The 25,196-nt window shown below is 35.2% G+C and overlaps 1 protein-coding gene across 7 annotated transcripts in view; it reads right to left on the bottom strand.

Moving 5' to 3' along the window:
- Usp25 (ubiquitin specific peptidase 25) overlaps positions 1 to 25,196 on the bottom strand; it is a 115,331-nt gene that overhangs the window by 75,173 nt on the left and 14,962 nt on the right. For 4 of the 7 annotated variants that reach the window (XM_023724109.1, XM_023724112.1, XM_023724113.1 and 1 more), the window contains exons 3-5: positions 23,872 to 23,955; positions 16,176 to 16,299; positions 3,196 to 3,358 (exon numbers count right to left, since the gene is read on the bottom strand). In XM_023724109.1, the coding sequence (XP_023579877.1) occupies positions 3,196 to 3,358; positions 16,176 to 16,299; positions 23,872 to 23,941 (357 nt within the window). In that variant the 5' untranslated portion in view covers positions 23,942 to 23,955. The remainder of the gene's footprint in view (positions 1 to 3,195; positions 3,359 to 16,175; positions 16,300 to 23,871; positions 23,956 to 25,196) is intronic. The other 3 variants (XM_023724115.1, XM_023724116.1, XM_023724117.1) reach the window with 1 other exon arrangement.

The following is a 25,196-nucleotide window of genomic DNA, read 5'->3' as shown; positions in this document are numbered from 1 at the left end:
TGATTAGCTTGTGATATGGTAGAGGCTTTCCAAATGATATATGAGCAAGGGAAATCTTTTATTCATTCAATTATTGTTTTTCTCTCTTTTCTTTGAGACAGGATCTTGCTATGTCACTCAAACTAGTCTCAAAATCTTGGGCTCAAGTTATCCTCTTGACTCATATTCCCAAATAACTAGATCTATGTGGAGGACCACCTGAGCAGCTCTCCTTGAAAGAAAAGTGATGGTCTCTGTTTTGGCTGACCTGACCCTATTTCCTTATAGCGGCATGTACAGAGCTGGCTAGGACTTCTCTTTATCCTTTCAACTGGCCTTAAGCAATATATATAGGTCTAGCTGAGGTGCTGGAGATAGCCTCTGAAGGTAGCATGCGTGTTTTCTTGTTAACCTACCCCTGCTGCTCTCTAATGTGGGCAGGGTCCAGGCAGGACGAACAGCCAATGCTCTGCACACTGTTAGCTGGGATCCAGCCTCAAGATAGAGGCTATGACTTCCTGGGGCTTGAAAGATCACGTCAGAGCTGAAGCACCAAACCCCCGAAACATTACATACTATCTCCACAGCATAATGTAAATTTTCTCTGCATATCCTCTCTGCATATGCCAGAGGTAAATGCAGGCCTCCTACCTACTTACCTACCTCCTATAATTCTCAGTCATTCTTCCTCAAGGCACTCCTCCACTGAATAAAACCTGGGTGTGGCCATGGGTTGGCCTCTTTGTTCTGGAAAGCCATTTTCATGGCTAGACTTAGAGCCCTTTGGCTCCCCAGTAACTATAATCATGCTTTAATGTCTTTATTTTCACCGTGGGTTGCAATGCGATTAGAATTAACTTGATGGGAGTCCAATAACATATCTTTAGGATTACAAATACTGACTTCTTGGACCGAGACAAGAACCTGGAGGGGACTCCTACAGGTCTACAAGCACATACCAGCACACCTGCTCACTTACTTTATATGACGTGTTTAGTGGTAATTCTGACTGATCTTAAGACTTCAGGTTAAAATATGGACAGTATAGCCATTCTCTGGAATTCAACTGTGCTGAAACTCACAAAAATTAGTACAATTTGATGCAAAAAATATTTTCCCAATGTTGTCTTCTGTTTGGTACTCCATACACAAGCTAAAATCTGTTGGTGTCAACTGCCTCATGACTTTTTCTTTTTTTTTTTTTTTTTAGTACAGGGTCTACAGGGTCTCACTACACAGATCTGACTCATAGTGGTCCTCCTATCTTCAGCCTCCCAAATGCTGTGATTACAGGTAAGAGCCACCATACCCAGTCTCAGGTTGCCCCAGGGCCGAGCCAGCATGGCACATAGGAGCTTGAGCCCCGGCCACTGGTTCTGCCTAAGCAGGTGCTTTAATCCACTGAGCTATGTGGCCGGCCAAACTGCCTCATTACTTGCTAGTCTTTGCAGGCAAAATAATTTTTTTATATACATCACACCTCTAAGAACCAATTAACAATGAGTATGTAGGTACCACTGTATATGCTATAAATTGGAAATGACATGATAACAATTAACAGTAGAACAAGAACTTTAAAAAGGACAGAATTTTAAAGTCAGAAGGATGAGAAGTTTTTAAATGAGACAAAATACAAATAATAAGGATATCAGAAACACAAAAGAACACAGAAAGTCTTTTGTTTGAAATTAAGCTGTATATCACAGTAACTTGCAGAAGTTTAAAATATACTAACATCAGGGCCTCTTAAAGATTTAAGGTATTAAAGAAGATTCAGGTATATATCAAAAATTCAAAGGCACAATTTAAGAAGATTAAGTAGTACTGCCACATCACAAGAAAAAGGCAGGAAGATAACCTTTGCATATGGCATCACAGCTGTATCTAGACATTCCCACAAAGCTCATGAGGTGGGGTTTTTTGGACTGGATCTGGCCTGCATTACTGTGGGATTAAGGGTGTGATAGGACTAGTCCACTAGTTGGCTTACCATAGCTCTGAGTGTGGTAATGGAATGCCTCAGCCTGGCTGTCAGTAGCACCTCCCCAAAGGCTTGTACTCAGGATAGGATAAAAGGAAACCAAGGCTGCTGCTTGCTGTTTTCTACCTGTCACACCGTGAGCCCTTCCGCCTCTGCGATGCTCCTCTGCGTGACACCCTGCCTGAGAGCCAGCTGACCACAGACTGAACCTCTTTACACAATGAAAGTAAAGAATGAGCCTTTCTTCATTGAACTTGTGGGTATCAACAATGAGAAAAGTAACTAAAAGATATTTTTAATGGCAAAATCATAATTCAACTATCTTTAAAAATAAAACAAAAAATACCGATTTTTCTAAAGACTTATAATTAAAGGCATAGTACTACTGACATTATTTAAAGCTTTGCAATCTAAATGTAAACAGAGAATAAATGGCCAACTGTAGTTTTATGCACAAAGCATTTAAAAACATCAGAGATCAAGCTAACATGTTAAAAGAAAATTTATTCCAATTTAAGAATACAATGGTATTTTCATATGCATACAGCCACTATACTAGAAAAAGCTAAAGAAACATTTCATTAAGTCTTCCAAATTTAAATGCAAATGCATTATTCTTGATTTACAGTTTTTATTCTTCATATCTTTATACTTATGCCAAGATTTATAAACCCATGCTAACCACAAATATACCTTTTCATAAAAAAATTATTTAAATGTATATAATGCTATGAATAATGTTTTCCAGTACATACAAAGAAATCTGACACGACCTACAAAGAGAGAGTTCTGGTCCCATATCTTGGTTACAATGCTTCCCTGAATTTGCAAGGAAACACAAAAATATCTTTCTGCCCCAACCTCAACTCTTAACAGCAAAGAAGAAATTAATTTTTTAAAAATATTTTTTAATTTTTATTTATTTTTGTTTTTTGTGGTACCAGGGACTGAACTCAGGACCCTGCACTTGCCAGGCAAGAGCTTATTCTACTGAGCTATCTCCTCAGCCCCTGAGAAATTAATTTTAATAAAGTAGTGGTCTATTATTAAAATTACACATTGAAAGTAAAGAATGGAGAGGTATGGAGGGGAACTGCCATCCCCAAACTAGTGTATAAGACAAAGGAATATGAAAAAATTGCTAACACTGTCATTAATGCCACACAACTTAAACACAAACATAACCCACAGAATTCTTGTCATGAACCAAACAAAAGGTGAATAAAGAGTCTTACCTGAATAACAGCACTAAACCAACAAGTATTGCCAACATTCTTTAGCCCAACTGGAGTTTTGTCCTGTCTTTTTCTATCATAAGGATTTCGAGAATCCCGCCAAACTTCCGTGGGTGTCCTCTTCAAACATGCTTTATTTTCTGCTATGCTAGCTTCAAGAACTCTTAAGCAATGGAAAGAAAATGGTGGGGAGAGGGAAGAGAAATCATTATCTAATGCTATTCCCCTAATCAACAGCATAGCATGAATCTTAAGCGTTCTGGTTAAACAGTGTGCCTGGGGGAAGTAACATTTACAAGTTATTTTTCTATAACGGCATAGTAGTGGCAATGCCAAAAGATAAGAGATGCTGTTTTATCCTAAGAAAAAGAAAAATTTCAAACCCAAAGAGACAATTTTATTCAACAGAAAGTAAATTATCTTTCAACAAATTAGAGGTTTAAAATCAAGACTACAGCACCTAGATCAATTTTCTTAGAAATCACTGTAGCAAAACACACATTCACAATATCACATAATGACAATTTTACAATAATCTGAATCAAGAAAACATTAAAAGCTCAACAAGGTGCACTTTTATTCTCACTGGCCATTAATTTCTTTTTATTTAAATAAAGGCAAATGAGGAAAATTCTAAAGTTCCTTTCAGTTTGAGAGATTTATGATTCTATGACAGCTAAATAAATGAAAAGAATATCTATAAGTTCATTTCATTTACTGCATTACTCAAAAGTATTCCTGGGAAAAAACTAATAGAATACATTTCTGTGTTTCAAAATAATAAACAATTATTCACGTTTGCAAAACAAACATATAGAATATCTTAAATACAGTTAAAGCAGCAAACATAATGATGCTTAATGTATTTTGATTGCTCCTAAGGCTGCAACAACATATCTACAGAATGTGCTCAAAAAACAAGAGGAATACTTAATTTTTTAAAAAATGTAGTGCCATAAAAGGCATATGGCTATTCATCCTCCTCACAAATTTCCCTCTTACTTCAACATTCCCTCTTACTCCCACTGCTGTCCCAACTCTTTGAAGTAGTTCTGGAAGTTCCATTTCGCCATTAGCTTTAGTTGTACTGTCATGACTACCTCAATGTCCTGAATCAATTCAAAATGTTTAGCCCTAGGTCATTTTGATTTTGAGGAAGAGACAGCAGTCACATGGCACCAGAGCTGGTGAATATGGTAAATGAGGACTCATCATGATGTTTTTCCAAGCCTGCATTTTCATTGGTTGACTACTGGCAGAAGCATTCGCTAATACAAAAGAACTGTGTATAGAGAGCACTTAAGTTTTTTTACTGGCTTTTGTAAGTGCGTGTGCTTCCATTTGGAAAGTCTGTCCCTTTTGTAATATATATCTACATATTGAAGTATAAGTAAACCATTAAAAGTGCCCCCCCAAAAAAAAACTGATAGGATAACTGTCAGAGGCAAAGGGGAATTACTTTTGAGGGTGATTTATGACGTGTCTTTTATAATAAAAACTTACTTAAGTACACAGCATTTACTTTGATTAGCTCTTAAAGAATTAATGGAAAACTCTTAATTCCAAAATATAAATGATCAAGCGCTTTGTCTACTCAAAAAAATGCTATTCTAAATAAACATAAATAGCCTTCAGATGTCTTAAGCCACTTTGTAACAACTACAAAAGCCTCAACAAGAGGAAGTTTTTATAACCTTTTTGGTTTCTCTAGATCTCATTTATGCTAAAATATTTTTATCCTAAAGATTTTGTTCTACAATATCAAAATAATATCCTCTTATCTCTATAAGCAGTACTTACAATAAGAATATGAAGAGAAATTAAAATTTAAGGTCCAAGAATGCTCACCAAAAGCCCAGGCAATCATGAGAACAGAATACTTGCTTCTTTGTGTAACCTGTCTTTATCGTCTTTGTGCAAGGGATATCTTGCAGTGTAGAACTTCAGACTGCTGATGGCCTTCCAATGTAACTTCATATGTTTAAACTCCCTTGGCAACTCATGTCTTCACTCAACCCTCCAACCATAAGGCACTAAAACTGTTGCTGTACCTCCCAATTGCTCTCCCCTTCAGAGCCCCAAAACTTCACTGGGCCAGGTTAAAGCAATCCCAGGTATGCCCACTGGTGTAGTAAGATTGCTGTCTCCTAGATCTCCTAGCTGCAGTGTCTTTCTGCATTCGGTCCACTTTACCATAATAAAACCAGATATAATAAGAATCCAAAGTTAAACATATAAATCTATGAACATGGGAGAAAGTAGGAATAAAATATTACACTTAAAAAGTGGGTAAAAACATGTTAAAATATAAAGATCAAAGAAGAGGTTCACATTTCTGTCATTAAAAATACCCCAACACTAGCAGTAGTACTACAACCCTCTCCTTGGAAAAAAAAAAAAAAAAAAGCTTTCACAAGAAACTCAAGCTTTAAGAAGTCCTGAGACTTGTGAAGTGTGGAACAAGAAAATTATAATATATCTAGAACACCTCTGTGACTAGAAAGCTGGTTTTGAAGAATACAAGAAAGATATAAAGGGAGAGACAGCTCAGTAGAATAAGAACTAGCCTGGCAAGCGCAAGGACCTGAGTTCAATCCCCAGTTTTGCCAAAAAATATAAACAAACAAGAAAGATATAAAGAGCCAAACAGCCACCTTGAGCTCTGAGCTATGGGCAAGTGGTAGAGTTTGGCCTGCTACAATACAACACTCATGATAATGAGCCTGAAACACTAAATGTGTATAAGAAAAATAGTTTATGCTCCAAAGAGAAAAGCTAATGCACAACATAAAAAATAAATACAAAATACTGCTGTAGCTGTATATGAATTTTGTACTGACTTTTATAAACAGGAGTGTGTACATACAGAAATTTTGTTCCATGTATCTTGATAGACATGAAAAAAATAAACATATAATAAATACTAGAACTAGTAGACCTAACACCATGAGGAGGAAACATCACAGCCTCAGTTATCATACATGAAATGAAACAGGAAACTGACTAGCACTTACGAACAGATATAATAACCTTTTAAGAGAGAATTCTAACTTATACTTTAAGAGTAAAAAACAAGTCACAAGTACGACAATTACACTCAATCCTGAATCTCCTGGTATATGAACCGCTACCATTGTAAAGAACTAATTATAGTAAAACATTTTTAAAAACAAGCCTTCATCTGCAAAGCTTAGTATCTGCATCAGAGTCACAAGCAATAACATGCAATTCAACTCAGCCTTAAGATGCAACCAGAAGTCTCATGTTTCCAAGAGTCAGCAAAACAAATGAAACCTATAAGCTAGACCACTGGCAAAATGTTTTTAACTGCAAGTCTAAGATCACTAATCCTCAAAAGTTTTTGTTAAATGTTTTAAATACAATCCATTCCTTAGTCTCCTTTTCCAACAAAAAACATACATGTATTTCTGATGTATGTATTAATATATAAATAATATGACTATGTTAACTTAATAGTTCAACTTTTCAGCTCCCCAGCCCACTCTCTTCTCCACCTAACTTGGCAGAATGTGTGGCTACAAATGTACTTCCTAGTACCTAGCAGTTGTTGGAAACTGTTACACTGTACTACAAAGAAAGTTATAAGAGAAAAAAAGTTAGTGATCAAAGATACCATGTTTCCAACATGCCCTTCCTTACAAGTCAAAATTATGAAACTGTACTGTAATTGTTCATTGTTCTTCAAAATCACATAAGATTAAAAAAATAAAATCCACATTTGGATTTAGTACATGTATTAAATGTTAGTATAGCTCAATTTTGTCAAGTAGTGTATATTTATAACAAAAACTTCAGTTTTAAAGAAATATTTTTCTTATAATATTCCTCAACTATACTATAGTAGAATTCTGGCCCTAGAAGTTGGTATATGAAAGATTGCCATTATTTTCAGACTTCGTTCATTTAAAGTTTAAAATATGTTCACTTTTGTGGCCTTACAACATGTCTCAGGAGGCATCCTTCTGCCATCTCTTATTAAACCCTAAAGGACTTTAGAAACATATTTATCATGTGCCAAAGTATTTATTAACCAGTTTCTCATCAGCATTTGGTGTACAGAAATGAAGATTTGTCTTGCCTCTATACCATACACTGATAATAGCAAGGGCTAAACAAGTTTCTGAAGAAAATAAACAGATTAGATGCTATTTTACTTTTTTTTTAATGAAAAGCCAAATCTGTACCTCAAATAGCACCCTATTCCCAAGCTTTGCCCTGTTTTTTATTTCAGTACTTGATGTATATACACTTTTCATGAAGCAAAGTCCTATATAAGGGTGCCTTCACTTGCTTTACCAATGATACTTCAGACTCTGAAGTATAATGCACACAACAGCTACATTCCAGGCATTAAGACTGCCAAGAGAGAAGATAAGCACTACAAATTTCAAAGAACTGAGAAATAGTCTTTAACAAAATGCACCATATTGTGAGGCAACCTCATAAATCACAAATCAAAATCCAGTCCCCACCACACATCTCAGGCTTTCTAATCTTTTCCATGCTGATGATGACTTTGACATTCAGTAATATTAAGGACAGTAAAACACTGTGCTATCTCTATTCCTTCCACAAACTATAAAGAAATGTTTAAAACACTTATGGTTAATGTTCACCTTTCCATTAAAATTTACTGTACAGGTCTGGGAGAAGGGATTATTTTATGTTTTTATTTAAATTACATACAATAGTAATGCTAAAAACATCCTAACTTATTTTTAGAGTAGTAGTACACTCACTAAAGAAAAAAATGTAACACTTAAGTTGAACAAATCTAAGAAAAGCATTTGTTGATCTCTAAAAAAATAATACCTAATATTTTGACTGCAATCACATTAAACCTCTCAAGGCAAGTTAAGCAAAATTAGTGGTTTGATAATATTGTGTTCCAATTTATGAAACACATATTCAAAACGGTTACAAATATTTTGAATTTGCCTAAATGATACCTCCTCTCCTTTTTTTCTCTGAAGTGCTGGAGTTCAAACCTAGAACCTCACACATGCAGACAAGACCTCGCCCAACGAACTACATCCCCAACTCAATAATTTCCTGCTTGAAAGCATCTGCATATTTATTAGATTTTATCCCCAGTCCTTAATAGTTTTATGAATTATTGCTATGGTTTGTGTCTAGCTGTCCCCCAAAAGCCTCATTCATGCAGTCAGGGGGCAGCTTCTGGAGCTTGTGACTGGTTACCGCGGGTGCGGGCTCTGCACCTGGCCTAGGGCAGGTAATTTGCATTGCAATGTAAGGAGCATCGAGAGGCTAGCAAGCTGCCTGAGCTGCCTCCACTCCCTTGGCTTCCCTTTGCTTTGCTTTTTTGCCAGCTCTCTGCCTTCTGCAGCTCTGCCTTCGGACCAGATGAGTGTGGACTGAAACCTTCAGTAACTGTGAGCTAAATAAATAAAACCTTTGCTTCCTTCAGTTTGAGTGTCAGGTATTTTCCCAGCAAAGAAAGAAAAGTAACTGAGACAGTTATGAATGGATTCTTTTTTAAACTTTCACTTTTTCATTCTTATCAATAGAAATATATTTTATATTATCAATTAACAAATGCATTTTCTGTATTTCGAGAAATTATTTATAGTAAGACAAATCTCAAATGTAGAGACCTGCAAAACTTTTAAATATGCATGCACCATGTGTCCCCAGCCATTGCCCTATCCCAGAAATACTTTTTTGCAGTCAACAGTGTTCTCTCAATTCCCTAGCTAATCACTACTGTGATTTCTACTGCCATAAATTAGTTTTACCAGCCCTTAAACACTGTGTGAATGAGATCACAGTTATTCTTTGGTGTCAGGTTTCCTCAGCTGTTCCAAAGATTCCTCCACATATTTGCAAGAATCAGCAAAGTGTTTTCAAATACTTCTTAGAATTTCATTGTGTGGCTACACCAACATTTTCTAACATTCTCTTATTGGTATTTGACTAAAGCCACCATTCACTTTTTGCACAGGTCTATACTTTAGCAAATGTCTCCAGTTATTAACACTGCTACCTTTCCAAAGTGGCCTTCCTATGAGCAGTATATGAGGGTTCCGGTTCTTTTCAGGTCCTCTAATACCTGGTACTGTCAGTAGTTAATTTTAGCTATTGGAATGGATATACAGTGGTACCTATTCTCCAATGAGAAGATCAGAAGCAAGCCTTGGACAGAATTTGAACCATGCAGATCACATCTAGCACTACAGTCTACCTTGGTACTCACATGGAAACACCCTCCAATAGTATGCTAAGTACAAATTAAGGCAGCTCTTTCTGATACAGAAGCCATTACTTCACCTAAGACATAAAATTCCTGTTAAAAGCTGACTCGTATACCTGTTGGTGAGGAAAGCCACACTGCACGGAGCACAGCTCCTACTCACTCCAAACATCCTGGCTGCTCCAGAGCCTTCATGCTCTAAAGCTGTCAATGGTGCCTCACTGAAGCTATTCCATTCCTGGTCAGTCAGCTCCAGCCATGTGATGAACCTATGAACCATGTTATGAATGTGTCCATGTTATATCATATTCTGAACTCCTCCAAATCATATAATTTGACATGATGCACCTTTACCAAAAAGGTACTCGAAAATGGGTTGAGAGCATTAAATAAATAGACCTTTCATAGGCCCTAACACCCACAAGTATTTGTCTACAATTAAATGCTGGAATACTCCCAAAAAATCAACTTTAAAAGACTGTCTCCCTTACCTACTCCTGTTCCACAAAGCTTAAGGCAGTTTCTCATCATAGCTGTCTACTGAGCAATGATCAGAGGAGGAACAGCATGTTTGTTCCCATATGGTCAGGCAAGTGTCAGCTCAACCAGTCTTTCTCATTTGCATGAGGGACACTCATACATCTGCATATTTTATGAATTTTTGTGCATATATTTTTATTTAGAATGTAGTATTCACCTTTGATGTTTCTAGTAATATCTAATAATATGAGTCTAGTGACAAGTTTTGGTTATTTCCCTTTCATGTTCATTTGTGAAAAATAAACTACAATTTTGCGCTGCAATATATGAAAACTCTTTAAAGTACATTAAACTTAATTTTATACTTTTACAGAACTCAAAGACACTTTTAATTACAAAATCAACACAAAATTTGAGTTCAAAAAGGAAAGATGTGCCAAAGTATCTACAAAAGGAAAAAAAAAAAGGCAGAAGTGTTGGCATATTAGGGAGGAAAACCTATGTTACGAAATGGAAAAACAAAAAGGACATCTCCTTATTGTCAACTATTTATATGTAGCAGAAAATATACCCCAGCCAATCTGTTACTCATGTAACAGTTCCTGTTACAGTTCCTGGGACGTCTGTCTCCTAGAAACAGCTGCTCACTGTGATGCATATTGTAAGAACCAAAGACAGCCAAGTACTCTGCTTCTGTACTTCCTGCGTGCTTATCCCATATAAGCTCCAAAGCGCCAGTAATCGGGCCTGATATGTGGGGAATGATCCCATCAGCACCCTCAACATAAAATAAATCTGCCTCCCAATGCTGTATGTCATTTCAGTGTTTCTGCTTGATGTTGTACTCATAATACAGAAATGATAGAAGTTGAAAGAAGAAATGCAACTAAAAAAACTTCTACTCGTGGTCAATAATTATTGGTCAATGTGGCACTGTGGGGTTGATCAATAATATTCAATGTTCCAATTTATGAAATAACACATATTTCAAAATAGTTTCAAATATTTTTAACCTGTGTAAATAATATTTCCTCTTTTTTTCCCCTGCAGTGCTGGAGATCAAACCTAGAACCTCATACATACTACACAAGACTTCTCTCAGTGAACTACATTCCCAAGCCAGTATTTTTTTTTTTTTTTCACTATACTCACTGCTTTACACAGAGCTATCTCTGGAGCACACTGCCTAATATGCTCAGACTTCTTCTGATATCTAGGTGCAAGCCATGCTGAATCCACAGCTCTTCTGCAGCCTCACAAAACCAGCATCACACTGATAACAGCAAGACTGGCCATCAGCTGAAGTATAGTGGTCCCTCACTCATCATGGAGGTTACATTCCAGACCTCCTGCAATAAGTGAAAATCAGCAAGTACCAACATTATATTTATCTTCTCATTTATATATAATTTAAGGCTTTATAAACCCTTCCCACACACTTACAAAACTTTCACATACTTTTAAAAACAGTTCTACGTGTTCTTAACCATTTTCTAAACTCATAAACCTACATAATTTTAACAAAATACATATATGGTACTACAAAATTCTGCAATATAGCAAAACAATCCACAATAAATAATTTAGACTAATATGTTTAGAAAACTTGCAAAACAGTGAGTCTGTGAAAGTCAAACAGTGAAATAGCGAGGGACTACTGTAGTACCAGACCCTTGGGATCAAGTCTGGTAAGCCCTCTGAGTGCCTGAATGATAGGGTGCAGTGAAACAAATACTAGGAAAAGAATTTCCTAGGCGCCCCTTCTCAAGCACAAGGATCCAAAAGCTCTCTTTCTTCCAAAAGTAAAGCTTCATTGTTTTGTACATATGAGCCTGCAAAGGATTTATGAGATGCCCTCATGCTCTTTCCTATCAACATGACACAATAAGGCTGATCCTTTCAGCATCCATGCACTCCTTTATCCCAACTTTGTAGGCACTTTCTGGAGAAATTATAAATTTTTTAACTCTATTTGTTCCTGATATTCACTACAAAAATGGATAACAGCCCCAGCAACACCCATGCAACAGCCTAAACAATGGGCTGCCTTGAAACTTCTATCAGATTAGTCCACTGGCCTTAATCTCAGCTCTGGACCTGAGCAAACCATGTACAAATTTTTCCGTCAGAGTATAACACACATGGCCTTTAGTCCAACTACCAATGGAGCCATGATTCCCACCTGAAACCTCTTGAGACTGGACTTCACTGTCTACACTTTTATAAGCATCTCGCTCTCCTGAGCTCTGACCAGTCTCACATCAAGGCTGTCTTACAGCACTCAAGAGCCTCTCTAGCCAGAATCTCTAAGCTTTTCCAAATGCCCCCCAAACTAGTTCCAAAGGCTCTTAAATCATATAGTTGGGTACAGTCACAGCAATGAGCCCATTTCTCTTCAAAGGCTGTTTCAGTTATTTTCTCTGCACTGAGACACAAAACTCAACATCCACAATTTAAAGGAAGAAAGGATTATTTTGGCTCATGTTTTCAATCCATGGTTTGCTAGGCTCCAAAACAGGTAAGGCCACAGTAGAAAGGTCTAGGCAGAAGACAGCTACTCACCCCATGGCATACAAGAAGCATAGAGTGAGGAAACAAACAGGGAGGGAAATATACTCTTCCTGGTCACATGCTCAGTGATTACACCACTACCAAATAGGCCCTACTTCCAAACAACCCATTTAAGTCTGAATTCTTCAGTGAAATAGTCCATTGATTAACAAAACATCCCCATGCTCCAATCATCTCCCCAAAGCTTCACCTCTAAATCATAAGACAAATCAAATTATTTTCAAAAGAAATATGCCACAGACACAAACAATTTCTCAAGGTGTTTCAACCACTCATGTTCCACTTATGCCTTAGCAATGTGCTATGACTGGGATATAGTTTGTTTGCAAGGGTCGATCTATTGAAAGCTGGGCCCCTAGTACAGTGATCATAGAATGCAATCCATACTACATTCTATCCAATAAAATAGATACCAATAGGTGGGATACAATGAAGGTACATTAGATTAATAAGGCCATATGTTTGAAATAGACTGTGAGACCACAGTGTCTGTACCTGCCTATCTGTGTCTGTCTGTCTGCTGCCTCTGCCCCTACACAACCTATCCAGTGATCGATTGTTCCTGTCTTCCCACATATGTCCCTACCTTGAGGATTTCTATGATCAGGCTTTCATCAGGTGCTACATCAACAGGGTTGCCTAATCCTAAGAGTTCTGGCCTCCAAAACAATGAGCTCTTCTCTTTAAAAGCCAGCCTATATATAATATTTCATTATTCTAATGAAAATGAACAAATAATGGCCAAAAGATAATTACAGTAACACTATTCTGACACTGAAGAATATATAGATTGAGAAGCACATATACTTTTAAAATGTTCTAAGATTTTCACCATGAGATTTGTATGTAACTAAACATAAAAAAGTGAAATGTAAAAATACTGGCTTTATCTCATCCAACTATAAATATTAATGTAGTATTCTAAGTGTGTTGCTTCATATTAAACTATGTCTACTGAAATATAGAATCATAGTCAAATCATTCTGAAACTGTTACTTGTCAACATTTGCTATTTAAATTTAGGCAATGAAGAAAAAGGTAAATACTTTTCAACATGATAAATTGTTTCCTAAAGTATGCATAATTTTGCTTTTTAATATTTAGAGTGTCAACCCTTAATAAGATCTACAGAAACAAATGCATGGCTGCGAACTGTTAATCAGAATTCTATTTCTCTTTTGTTTATTCAAGGTGAGTTTATAAATGGTTATTACTATACATTTTGTGCTCAGCATTCTGTTAATTGCAATTATTAAATCTACACAAGCCAAGAAAAACACATTTGTAACAACACAACTCATACTTCCAGAAAATACAACTTAGTGGCATATTACATTGCTCTAAATCTTTATAGCATTAAAAACAATGAAGTCATTTACTATTGTACAGTATTAATTTTAAAAGGCCAAGAATGAAGAGCATTTTTAACCACTTTTGCTAATTTGTCAAAATTTAGCATTTAAAATGATATGCATCATATACACTGATATGACTTAACAGCAGGTTAGAAAGAGCCCTAAGCCCTAATTTCTTTCCTTAATTACATATAGTTATATGTAAGCCACATAGTAAAGTTTCTGTAAAGACAAACTACCTATACAACAGTGGTTCCATGAGATTATAATGGGGACATAAAATTCCCATTACTTCTCACAGCAACTGTAACAAAATGATGTTGGTGTAAACAAACCCATCATCTTGACACTCCTCTTGAATTATAATCTGTACAATTATGTTCAATTATGTATAACTACCATATAGGGTAATTAATGACAATGATACTAGTATATATATTACATTATATATCTTATCATTAGAGTATTACTTCTACTTAAAAAATACTTCCTGCAAAACAATATGAAACGTTATATCAGTAAGAGCCACTTACTGTGAAACATCAAGAGCCATGTGACCTGGTTGGCCTATACCACCTAGATTTGTGTAACTATATGATGCTCACAAAGAGGTTGTTTAACAAAGCATCTGTCAGTATGCCACTACAATACACATACTGCTTTAATGAGAAAATATATGCTATAGAGCTAGTGATGTTAACGTGGTACATATCAAGATATTTCCATATTCATATAAACAAATATATACTTTCAAAAGTAATACTTGAATTTTATAACCTCTTTATATAACATCTTAAAACATATCCTCCACAAATGAAAATTATTGTACTTTTTATCAAAAGTTAAGTACTACCAAGTTTTGCTCAAAACATTTGTTGCAGTCTTCTTTCTTTTTTTTCTTTTTTTTTTTTTTTTTGTACAGACAATAGAGCCCAGAGTCTTAGGAATGCCATGCAAGTGCTCCATCACTGAGGTAGATCCCCAGAACTGTGTTCTTTGTTTTTAAATATATTAACTAATTCGTACAATTTCTCAAATCCTTCAGGAAATAAGCCTAATTAAAATTTCCAAAGATAGCTCACAGAGTTTTGGTTTTCATTTAAAGTTATTAACATTTAACATTAATTTCAACTAAAATGGAAGACCATACACTTTATATCTTTAAAGCTTAATGTAAATATAATGTTATACAAACTAAGTTCCAAGGTATCATTTAAGGATATTAAGCAGCTATCACCGAGAATATTTTCAGACATCTTGTACTACATAAAATCCTTCGGAATTATTTCCAGAGAAATGTATTATTGATATTATTTTGAGGAAAATTATCTAAGAACACTGGTACATTCTGGTACTAATAAATGTGTTAAGAGTAAAAAGAACAGGGGCCGGGGAGATAGCTCAGTAGAATAAGTGCTTGCCTGGCAAGCGCGAGGGCCCAAGTTCAATCCCCGGTCCCCCCCCCCCAAAAAAAAAAAAAAAGAGTAAAAAGAACAGCGAACTTCCTAAGACTCATATTAGCTTTGTGCTCTTGGAATATTATTTCACTTTCTCAAAGCTGAAATTTCTTTTTCAGTAAGAAGAAATTACCACTGCCTCCAAATAACTGTTCCATTATAATTAGTTATAATTTAAAACTTTTAAAAACAGTACTACTTAAAAATAAAAACAAATTTATTTATTCCCTCAGAAAATCAAATTGTTTCAAACTAAAATTTGGGATTATTAAATTGAAAAAGACAATCTGTTACAGATCTTGGAACCCCGCCTATTTCTTTTGTGTGTGTGTGTGTGTGTGTGTGTACATACTATCATAGTGTAGACGAGAGGTTAGCAGTCTATAGCCGACGGGATATATCCAGCTGGCTGGCTGTTTTTGTAAACCAAGATTTACTGGAACATGGCCAAGATCATTATATTAGCTATGGCTGCTCCTGCTGTATAAAACCCAAGTACTTGGAAAATATGACAGAAATCATATGGCCAGTAAATAGAAACAAAAATATTTACTACTGAATCTTCATAGAAAATGTCTGCTGACTAATGCTACAAATTATTACAGTTGAATTGGACCATGTGTTCAAAAGGAATTAAGAAAAAAATGTAAAATTAAATACACGTCTAAATTTAATGATTTTAATGTCATTCCAAAATTATAGAAATCTAAGTCTCAATAGCAATCAAAAGTAAAATATGAGGTTTAGTAAAATAAACATAAAAACAACACAGAGCATATTAAAGGCTTATTTAAAACAAAATATAACTTATTGTCACTATAATTAAAGTCAATTATTTCTGTTATGAAAAGTGTGTATATCTGCTTTATCAAATTCCATTTTTACCTGCTAATGGCTTGCTCCTCATCAGTTATTCCAGTCTCCCTGAATGCCCTGTTTGATTCCGCCAAACTCAAGGCAATTGCTCTCTGAAGATCATCTTTATCATCTCCAGTGAGATCAATCACATCTGAAAAGCAAAACTATCTTTCTCAAAATTAAAAGTTAAATAAAATAAAAAGTAACTTTATCATAAAAATATTATACCCAGTATTCCCTCTGAAAGCAGATCTTCACCAACTTAAATCTATCTAAAAACAATGCAAATACATCTTTAATCTATTATACTTGCTTAGTTTTTTGTCCATAAACCTAAAGCAATAAGGGTATAAATACTTTTAATTGCAAAAGATTATTAGTATTCTTACCTCTTATTATAAACTAACAAGCAGAATACTGCTGAGGATGATTTCTTTAACAAGAAAAACTAAAATCACTGAAGTCAAATATTTACATTTATGCTCTGTGAAGTTAACCCAGTTACATATACATTACATTGTATCCATACTAACATCAGACACTATTTAGTTATAGTTACAACTGAATCTTCAACACTTGTATTTTAGAAGTGTACTGTTGGATGAATGGGTGTGTGTGTGTGTGTGTGTGTGTGTGCGTTACAGTCTGGAAAAATGTGCCAAAGCGTCAGTAGTATTTAACTTTGATGGAAGAAGTTATAGGGAAAATGTGTAATGAGTTTTTTATTTTTTATTTAAAACAATTCTATAATATCTGACTTATTTATTATATAGGATATTATTTTAACAAATATATACATGAATGATGTTAATCATTTTTCTAACAAAAGACAGCCCTGATGCTATAATATTCTTTTTCCATAGGATAAAAGCTACAACTACTACATTCTTTAGTAAAACCATCTTTAATGTGAATTGGTCAACTTACTTAAAAGAGAATATGCCCCCAAAAATACCCTCATTATCATTTCAACATGATAGGAATCTCTATCTGCTATTGTGTGGCTTTGTTTGGTTGCTACTTTGTTTCTGTTTTGGACATGTTTTGTATTCAAATTGCTTATTTATATTTTAAACATGATTAAAATTTCATTGTCTTGCTAATCACAGATTTTGAGAGAAACAAAAGGGAAAGCACTGGAAAAGAGGCCTTCATTCTAACATTTGGCTATAAGAATATACAGATATACATACCTGCAAACATACATGTATATATACATATACATCCTCACGCCCATGCACATGTGTACATGCACACGTACACACACACACACACACACACACAGTGAATGATGATGCTGAGTGCCATCCAATGGAAAGGCAAGCTGAGAGGAGCAACACAGTGCATCCTCATTCACCTTACTCACTGGATCGGGTGCAGTGCAACTTCCAGTCCTTCCCCAAAGTCAAAATTACTATGAAAGGTAAATATTGTGAATAAAGTAAGGACACTGAGGCAGCCAAACAGCACAACTGAAAACATCAAAGAGAACTTCAAGAACTGCTTCAGCACATAGCAAGAAGGATAAATGTATCTGAAGTGAGGGGAAGACTTTGAAGGGGATTTTTGGCAGTGTCATCTTTTACTATAATACATCAGTTTTCAATCACACCTCATAATCACTGGAAAAATATACTCAATGAGAAAAAATATTGTTTGGTGACGGTTTCAAAAGTCCACTTCTGTTGGTAGCCATACTTTTTTTCCCTCAAACTAGTACCTTACAAGAACACTTAAGGTATTAAAAATAATTGGTCATGGTAGGTATTTTAAATAACCTTAAATAAATTTAGCAAAACTTCACAAAAAACTAGTAAACAGGGCTCCCAAATTTATCAAATAAAATGTAGGCACAGCTACATAAGAAAACAACTGAAAGGATGAACACCTTATGCAGGTTAGTAGACCAACACTTCATAAGTCTGGCCAAAAGACACACATTCACCCAGACATAAGCAAAAACAGGTATTTCTGTTAAATACTAATGAACAAGACACTAGACAGATATAAAATATCTCATTAAAATCATATATCTTGGCTGCTAAAATGCCAAAACTTGGAGACAGAGAGGATAATAAAGGCAGAGGACATAAATCTGACAATTAGAGAACTAGAAGAAGAGGTCTTAGGCATGTGAACAGTTAGCCATTACACTTCATTCTCTCATCCTTGTACTGTGCTTTTTTCAACTGTACAAACTAGAAAGATTAAAAAAATTATGGGCTGTCAGCGAAGGGGCTCAGCGGATAAAAGCGCCTGCAAGTAGGCGCAGGGGCTGGGGGTTCAATCCCCAGGCCTGCCATGCCAGTCCTGCCCCTGGGGCGTGCTGAGATAGCAATTGAGACTAGGCGTGGTGGCATGTGCCTGTAATCCCAGCTCTTGGGAAGCAGTAAACAGGCAGATCACTATGAGTTCGATCTAGTAGTGAGGCCCTGAACACCATGTCGATCCTTCCCTAAAATACAAAAAAAAAAAAAAAAAAAAAACCTGCAGCTAAGGTTCTAGATAAAATTTAAGTTGCACCAACTGGACACACTAACATGAGATTTGGCAGGCAGAAGCAAAGGGCCAGTCACTACTCTTCTGCATCTCACTGTTCCCTCCAGCATGACTGAAGATACAGGGTGTGCCATAGCAGTGCTCCAGGATCTAGCTGCCAGCTCTGAGAATGTCAGAATGTCAAATGACAGAGTGGCAAGCAGACTCAGCCTTCCAATGTCCAGGCAGAGCTCTATGGTAATTTTCTAATCCTGCCTTGTGGTTGCCCAGGCTCCAGCCATAGACGGAGCACAGCCATCCTAGAGGCTGCCTTTCCTAACTGCAGCCAAGATAATGGCTTGCCAGGCTACTGAGTCCTACACAGATCTGGGAGGCAACGCAACATATAGCCCTGCTGGTGATTTTTAGAAAAACTTAATAACTTGTATTAAATTCCTTTCTAGAAAACATCTAGAGTATTTAGCACTTCATGATTGACAAACCAATCTGCTAGAGCAGAAATGAATTTAGAAATAACCTATTTTCATAGCTTTTTCAGATGAACCAACTAGAATTCAAGATGCATAAAAGTAAAAAATTTTTCTAACCTGTTTCATAAACAATACAACTAAGTTGTGAGAAAGAAAGCACAATATCCTAAGAATAGAAAATGGTACACAGGCTTCAAGTTTTAACTCTTAAATTCAGTGTTCCTGCTGCCTTACACAGCCTCAGAGAGCAGTCTTACTGATGGGATGGGGGTGCCTCATGAAACTTTTGAGAAGGGACAGGGACTTCCTTAGGTGAGATTATATTAAAATATTATTTATCTCTTTGCGGACAGATATGCAGATGATGAAAAACAACAGTGGGTGACTATAACATCTTGACACATTCAAGGGAGCCACACCAAGCTGTGAGAATAATTCGTCACATTAGAACTCTAAAATGAGTCCCCTCCTCTTAAAACTCCTGTTTCTCTTAAGAATTATTAACTTGATAAAAATAAAAAGCATTTTACTAAATCACAAATACACACACACACACACAACACCCCTTATATATTCTTTGTGACAAAAACTGCACAAAGTATTTCTGCCTTCATATGTAAAGTATGCTGCTGTTACAAAAAAATGCTAGTGCAATGTTCGAGTCGCAAAGCTAAACTGTATGAAATATTTTTAATTTTACTTGGCTTTTTTTTTTTTTTTTTTGGCGGAACCAGGAATTGAACTCAGGCCTTTGTGCTTGCCAAGGAAGTGCTTATTCCACTGAACCATCTCCCCGACCCCGAAATATTTTTAATTTTAAGAACAAATGACAAATTACAAACTATGGTTACTCAGATTTCAGAAAGTTTGTCACTTTAATGAAAACAAATGAGAGTATTTGTTGACAATAATTAACAAAGAAATCTCAAGCTAACAGAACTTTAAAAAAAACTTGTCTCAACCACTATCAGCAGCTCAATATCATGCTAATACTTAAGAATTTTCTGGTGACATCTGACTATATTGACATATTTGACTGTTTTACATAGTAAGCATTATTTGAAAGAAATATTTTCTGACTTACCAATGAACAGGATTACAAAATCACAAGAGTATAAGATTCACTCAAAGAGCAAGACAATGTATTTAATGTAAAACAGTATGAAAAGGTCACTAGCACCACTTTAGAATCACGATGTGACTTTCGATTCACTGTTGCATATGCTGTGGTATTGATAGTTCAAGTCTCAGAGGTTTAAGCACCCGCGTGGCAAGCACAAGGACCTGGGACCACATGCAGTGCCGGCCAGTCTAGGGTGCGCCATGCTGGCCACTGAAACCAGGCATGGTGGTGCAGGCCTGTAATCCCAAATAAATAAGCAAATACATCCTTAAAAACAAAACAAAACCAAACAAAAACCTTGCAGTCCAGCTGTAGTATTACTAAAAGTATCCCTTACTTAGTTAAAACACTTCTTCCACTTTCTAACTTTTTTCTACATACTTTTTTCTACATACTTTCTTCATGTTCTCTGCCCACACAACTCCTGCAACAGAATGTAAAACTTCAAATGTAGATCTGAGATACTTGGTCTTCTGTAATATGGCAGACATCAGAGATTTGTGAAAATTCAAAACATGTAATCTTACTAATTTGTTCAAAAAGTATACTATTCATAAAAATAACACTTAAATCAACATTTAACGTTCATTAACACTGATTTTTCTTTGCAGTTTTCAGAAAGTTTGTCATTTAATTTCCAATAAACATTTTATATAAACAAAAGCTATGCAATATATAGCCAATAATTTTTATGACTGTAAAGGGGTCCTGACATCAAAAGTTAAAAAAAAAATCACTTTGCCATATTCCTGAACACAACTGTTAATAAAATAAGCCATAACTAAAGATTCTGTTCTTTGGCTTTTATAATATAATGAAATTTGAATTGCATAAACATTGTACATAAACATAATAGATGTCACTTCCTTTTTCTCCTACAGATAAAAAAAAAAAACAGATCTAGTCACATGATGGCTGGAAGGCAATAATCACTGTGACAAAGTCAGAGTGTGACAGTTGTAACAGCAGCTTACTAGGTAAAATATTTACTCTACCTTTTGAGGTACCTTCACCATCTTTTACTGCCTCACACTTAGCCAGCCAAGCACATTCATATCATCTACCTCACTCTTTCATCGTAGCAAATACTTACACCCTATGCTTGTAGAATACAACTGCTTGTGGCTAGCATGACCCCTTGGCTCTAGGTACCCCAATCTATACCACACCTGCAGTATTCAAAGTATTAAAACATACAGGCACACCTGTAACTCAGGTGGAAATTTGAGTCTACAACCCCTTGTATAGAAAAATAACAGTATTAAATGCTAGCAAAGATTGGCTAGAACCATGGGTTATCATTCCTCATATGAAAAGCAAGGGCTTTTTCCTGTAAGCAATGGGGGACATTTGTTCATTATTCATAATTTCACTGTAATTGCAATAATTTTCTGCATGATGGTCTCCTTGCTCTATAAGGCACCTTCTTTCCACAGTGTTTTAGAAAATGTGACAATCTTAAAAGATTATAACCTACTGACATATCAAAATCATACAATTTTAATACCAGCTATTAAATAAAATCCTATTTTAATACTCTGTTTTTGGGCCAGCCAGATATTTTAATGGATTAAATCACCTGCTTAGGCAGACACAGGGACCAGGGTTCCATCCCAGGCCTGCCATGCCAGCCCTGCCCCTGGGGGCACTGAGACAAGGATCAAGACTGGGTGTGGGGGTGTGCAACTGCAATCCCAGCTCTTGAGAGACTGAAAACAGAAGTATCACTATGAGTCCGATCCATGTAGTGAGACCCTGTAAGACCCTGTACTGAATACATGAAAAAAAATTTTAAATACTCTTTTTTTCTAGAATTAGGGAGAAAAATGATTGAATAAAACATTTAGTGAATTATCAATTTTGCAATGAAAATTAACATCTCAATTCCTACAGGAAAGGGGAGTTGGGGATCAAACCCAGCAATCTACCACTGGGCTATAACCCCAATTCTCAATTTTCTTTTATTTATATAAAAGGAAAAAAGAATTACTGATTTTAAACAATTTTTAATTAGTAAAAGTCAATTACAAAAAATAAACCTTTGTAAAAAATGCCATCAAAATGCATTATGAATATTCTTATACCCATCCAAGGTGAGACTTAGTAACACACTTATTATTTTTATAAACTTTTCCTCTAGTATTAGCTGGACACAACTGTAAAAAAAATTACAAAAGTGCATGAATAGTAATGTACATCTTTAAGAACATCCAAATCAATCTTTTAAAACAGCTTTATCTACTATAAAACCAGGAATGCCAGTATCAAAAAACTATGTTTGTCCTAGTGACTTCAAAAGAAATGTTGTCATCAACCTACCAATGAATGTTAAAAGTGTTCATGACTCATAATTCGACTCCTTTTCCCTTGAAAATACTATATATATATATATATATACACTATATAAATGACGTAACATTTCCAAGTTAGTTCAAATGCCTGGTCAGCCCATAATCTCATTAAACTACAATGATTCAATGATTTGATTAAAAGAAAAAAAAGTCTTCCAGTGTTGTCCTATATACATGAAAATAAGCCAAGGGGAAGTTTAACAGGCCAAGTTTATATTTACCCCAGCAAAGATTTCTAGGCAGCAAAGTGACATGAGCAGAAACCACTTTGGACAGTTGAAGAGTGCTGAACAAGGGTTTGAGGAGAGTTATAATAAGAATATGTGTCATAGCAAGGAACAATTTTTAAAAAGTGCACATACAAATATTAACAGAATTGCAAACTGAATGACTGTTTAAAAAGATTAAAAATAAGAGAACAAACCTGAGATATAAGAAGATGAGGATATCCTTAAGAAGGTACATATGAATAAAGGGATGTTCAACAGACTGGAAATAAGAATACTATGACTCTTAACCTCACTCTCTCACCTTCAGTCAGGTTATGCCCTCACTATTCACCTCATGAAACTGTCTCAAATTAAAAGGAAGAGGGCCAGGAAGATGGCTCAGTAGAACAAGCGCTTCCCTGGCAAGCACAAGGGCCTGAGTTCAATCCCCAGATCCACCAAAAAAGGGGAAAAAACCATTCAGACAGTTGTATGTCATACAATACAGTTCACAACTAACAGAATGTATTTAATTAGTCTGAACCACTTAATCACATCTAACCTATTATTAGCAATGTTAAAATCATGTAGCATTTCATTCTGAGGTTTAGCCTTGACTGCTAGTGGATCATCAAAACACTGTGAGGCATGAGTAGTATCTAAAGAAAGACATTTAACTTGTGTTCTTTTTTCTACCTGAATTTACTTATTTAGCAGTTTGTGAATGGAAAAAATACCAATATTCAATTAATATAATCTTTAGCTGCTTATTAATTAGTAAGTAATTTATCCTCAGTAAAGGTACAAACACTAGAATGAAATGGGTTTATCATGCACTGCATTAAATCAGTCTTTATCTGGCCAAGCAATATAATTATAACCAGAATTCTAAAACAGAACCTAAGGTTTTCTCACTTTAAATACAACTTTCCCAATAATTCAAATTATTGCAGGGAAAATGCTGTACAACCTTAAATTTTTGAAAGGTTTACCACTTAGCTCTTAGATATAAAAGCTCCACTAAAACTTAAGTAAAAGTGTGTCTTTACTTTCTGTTTCAACATTACCTACCCAAATCCCTCTTATCTTTTGATCCATACTTTGATTGCTCAATTGTAGCACATCTTGTTCTGATGGACATATATTGTTTTTTTCCTGTTTTAAAAAAGTTCAAAACAATTTAATGATCATGAAATAAAAGGTACTACTATTAGATTTCAAACTGGGCAAAAGCTTTGTGCTGCCATGCCTGTGACAGTTTGCCAAGACAAAAAAACTTAGCAATTTTTTCTCTATTAAGTACATCTATGATCATAACTACCTTTCACTAACACCATTTTCATTAGTGTTTTTGACTAAACCATTCCAATCCATTTTCCCAATGTAAGCTGGAAAGAGAAGGCTTTCCTTTCACAATCAGCATTCACATTATCTAATCTGAACTGGAGAGCCAAGCAATAACAACAGTTGCTTCGAATTTTTACTAACTTTATTACAAATGATTTTGGCCTTCTGCTCAAATTGAACACAGTATGGTAATATATGATATCACCACAATAACGTAAAGATATTAGATACATTACTTCTAAATTCCCTATTATGCAAAGCACAATCCTATAAAATCTCTATCAAGAATGAAAGGTGACTAAAAAGCATGTGATTATTTCAGTTACCACTGAAAATGTAATGACTTTCCCAGTTTTAAAAATGTACTCTTCAAGTCCACTGGCAATTTATAAGTGCCTTTGATATATCAGGATATATACATGTAAAAATTCCCCAACAAGTACCAAATAATAACTTCTGGAAATATAATTAAACTATTTCTAGTCACCAAAAAAATTTATATTCCTTCTAAAACACAGTCAATTGTTAGCAGTTATTCTGTATGTTATATCAACACAGATCAAGCTTTTGGAAGGCTGCAGCAGACTATCTTAAGCCAAAAGCCAGCCTAAAGAACCTGATAACAATCTGTCTCAAAATTTTAAAAATTTAAAGGGCTGTGGGTGCAACTCAGTGTGAAGGCCTAGGTTCAACCCCGAGAAATGCAAGAATAAAAAATACAATAAATAAATAAATAAATAAATAAAAAAGTACACATGTTTAGTACTATTTTTTCCTTTAAAATTATAGCTATTTTATCACAACTACACAGATGACATGCCTAAAGTAATCATGACTTCATTCATTTTTAAAGTTTTAGTTGTAAGAAATTTTATAATTCGAAAACAAAAAATTCATTTTTTGTCTTTCCAATCCAAATGTAAGTCTTAACTAATTCTTTCAAGAGTTAAAAATAAACAATAAACATATATCATGTTTGAAAGAATTAAAGTATCATTACTATGTAACACTGAAAAAAATGCTAAGGGATTTTTTTTTTTTTTTTTTTT

Source organism: Octodon degus, unplaced genomic scaffold, assembly GCF_000260255.1.
Source record: "Octodon degus isolate 3935 unplaced genomic scaffold, OctDeg1.0 scaffold00106, whole genome shotgun sequence".
Classification (NCBI taxonomy): Eukaryota; Metazoa; Chordata; class Mammalia; order Rodentia; family Octodontidae; genus Octodon; species Octodon degus.
This window is presented reverse-complemented; position numbering and strand designations above follow the sequence as displayed.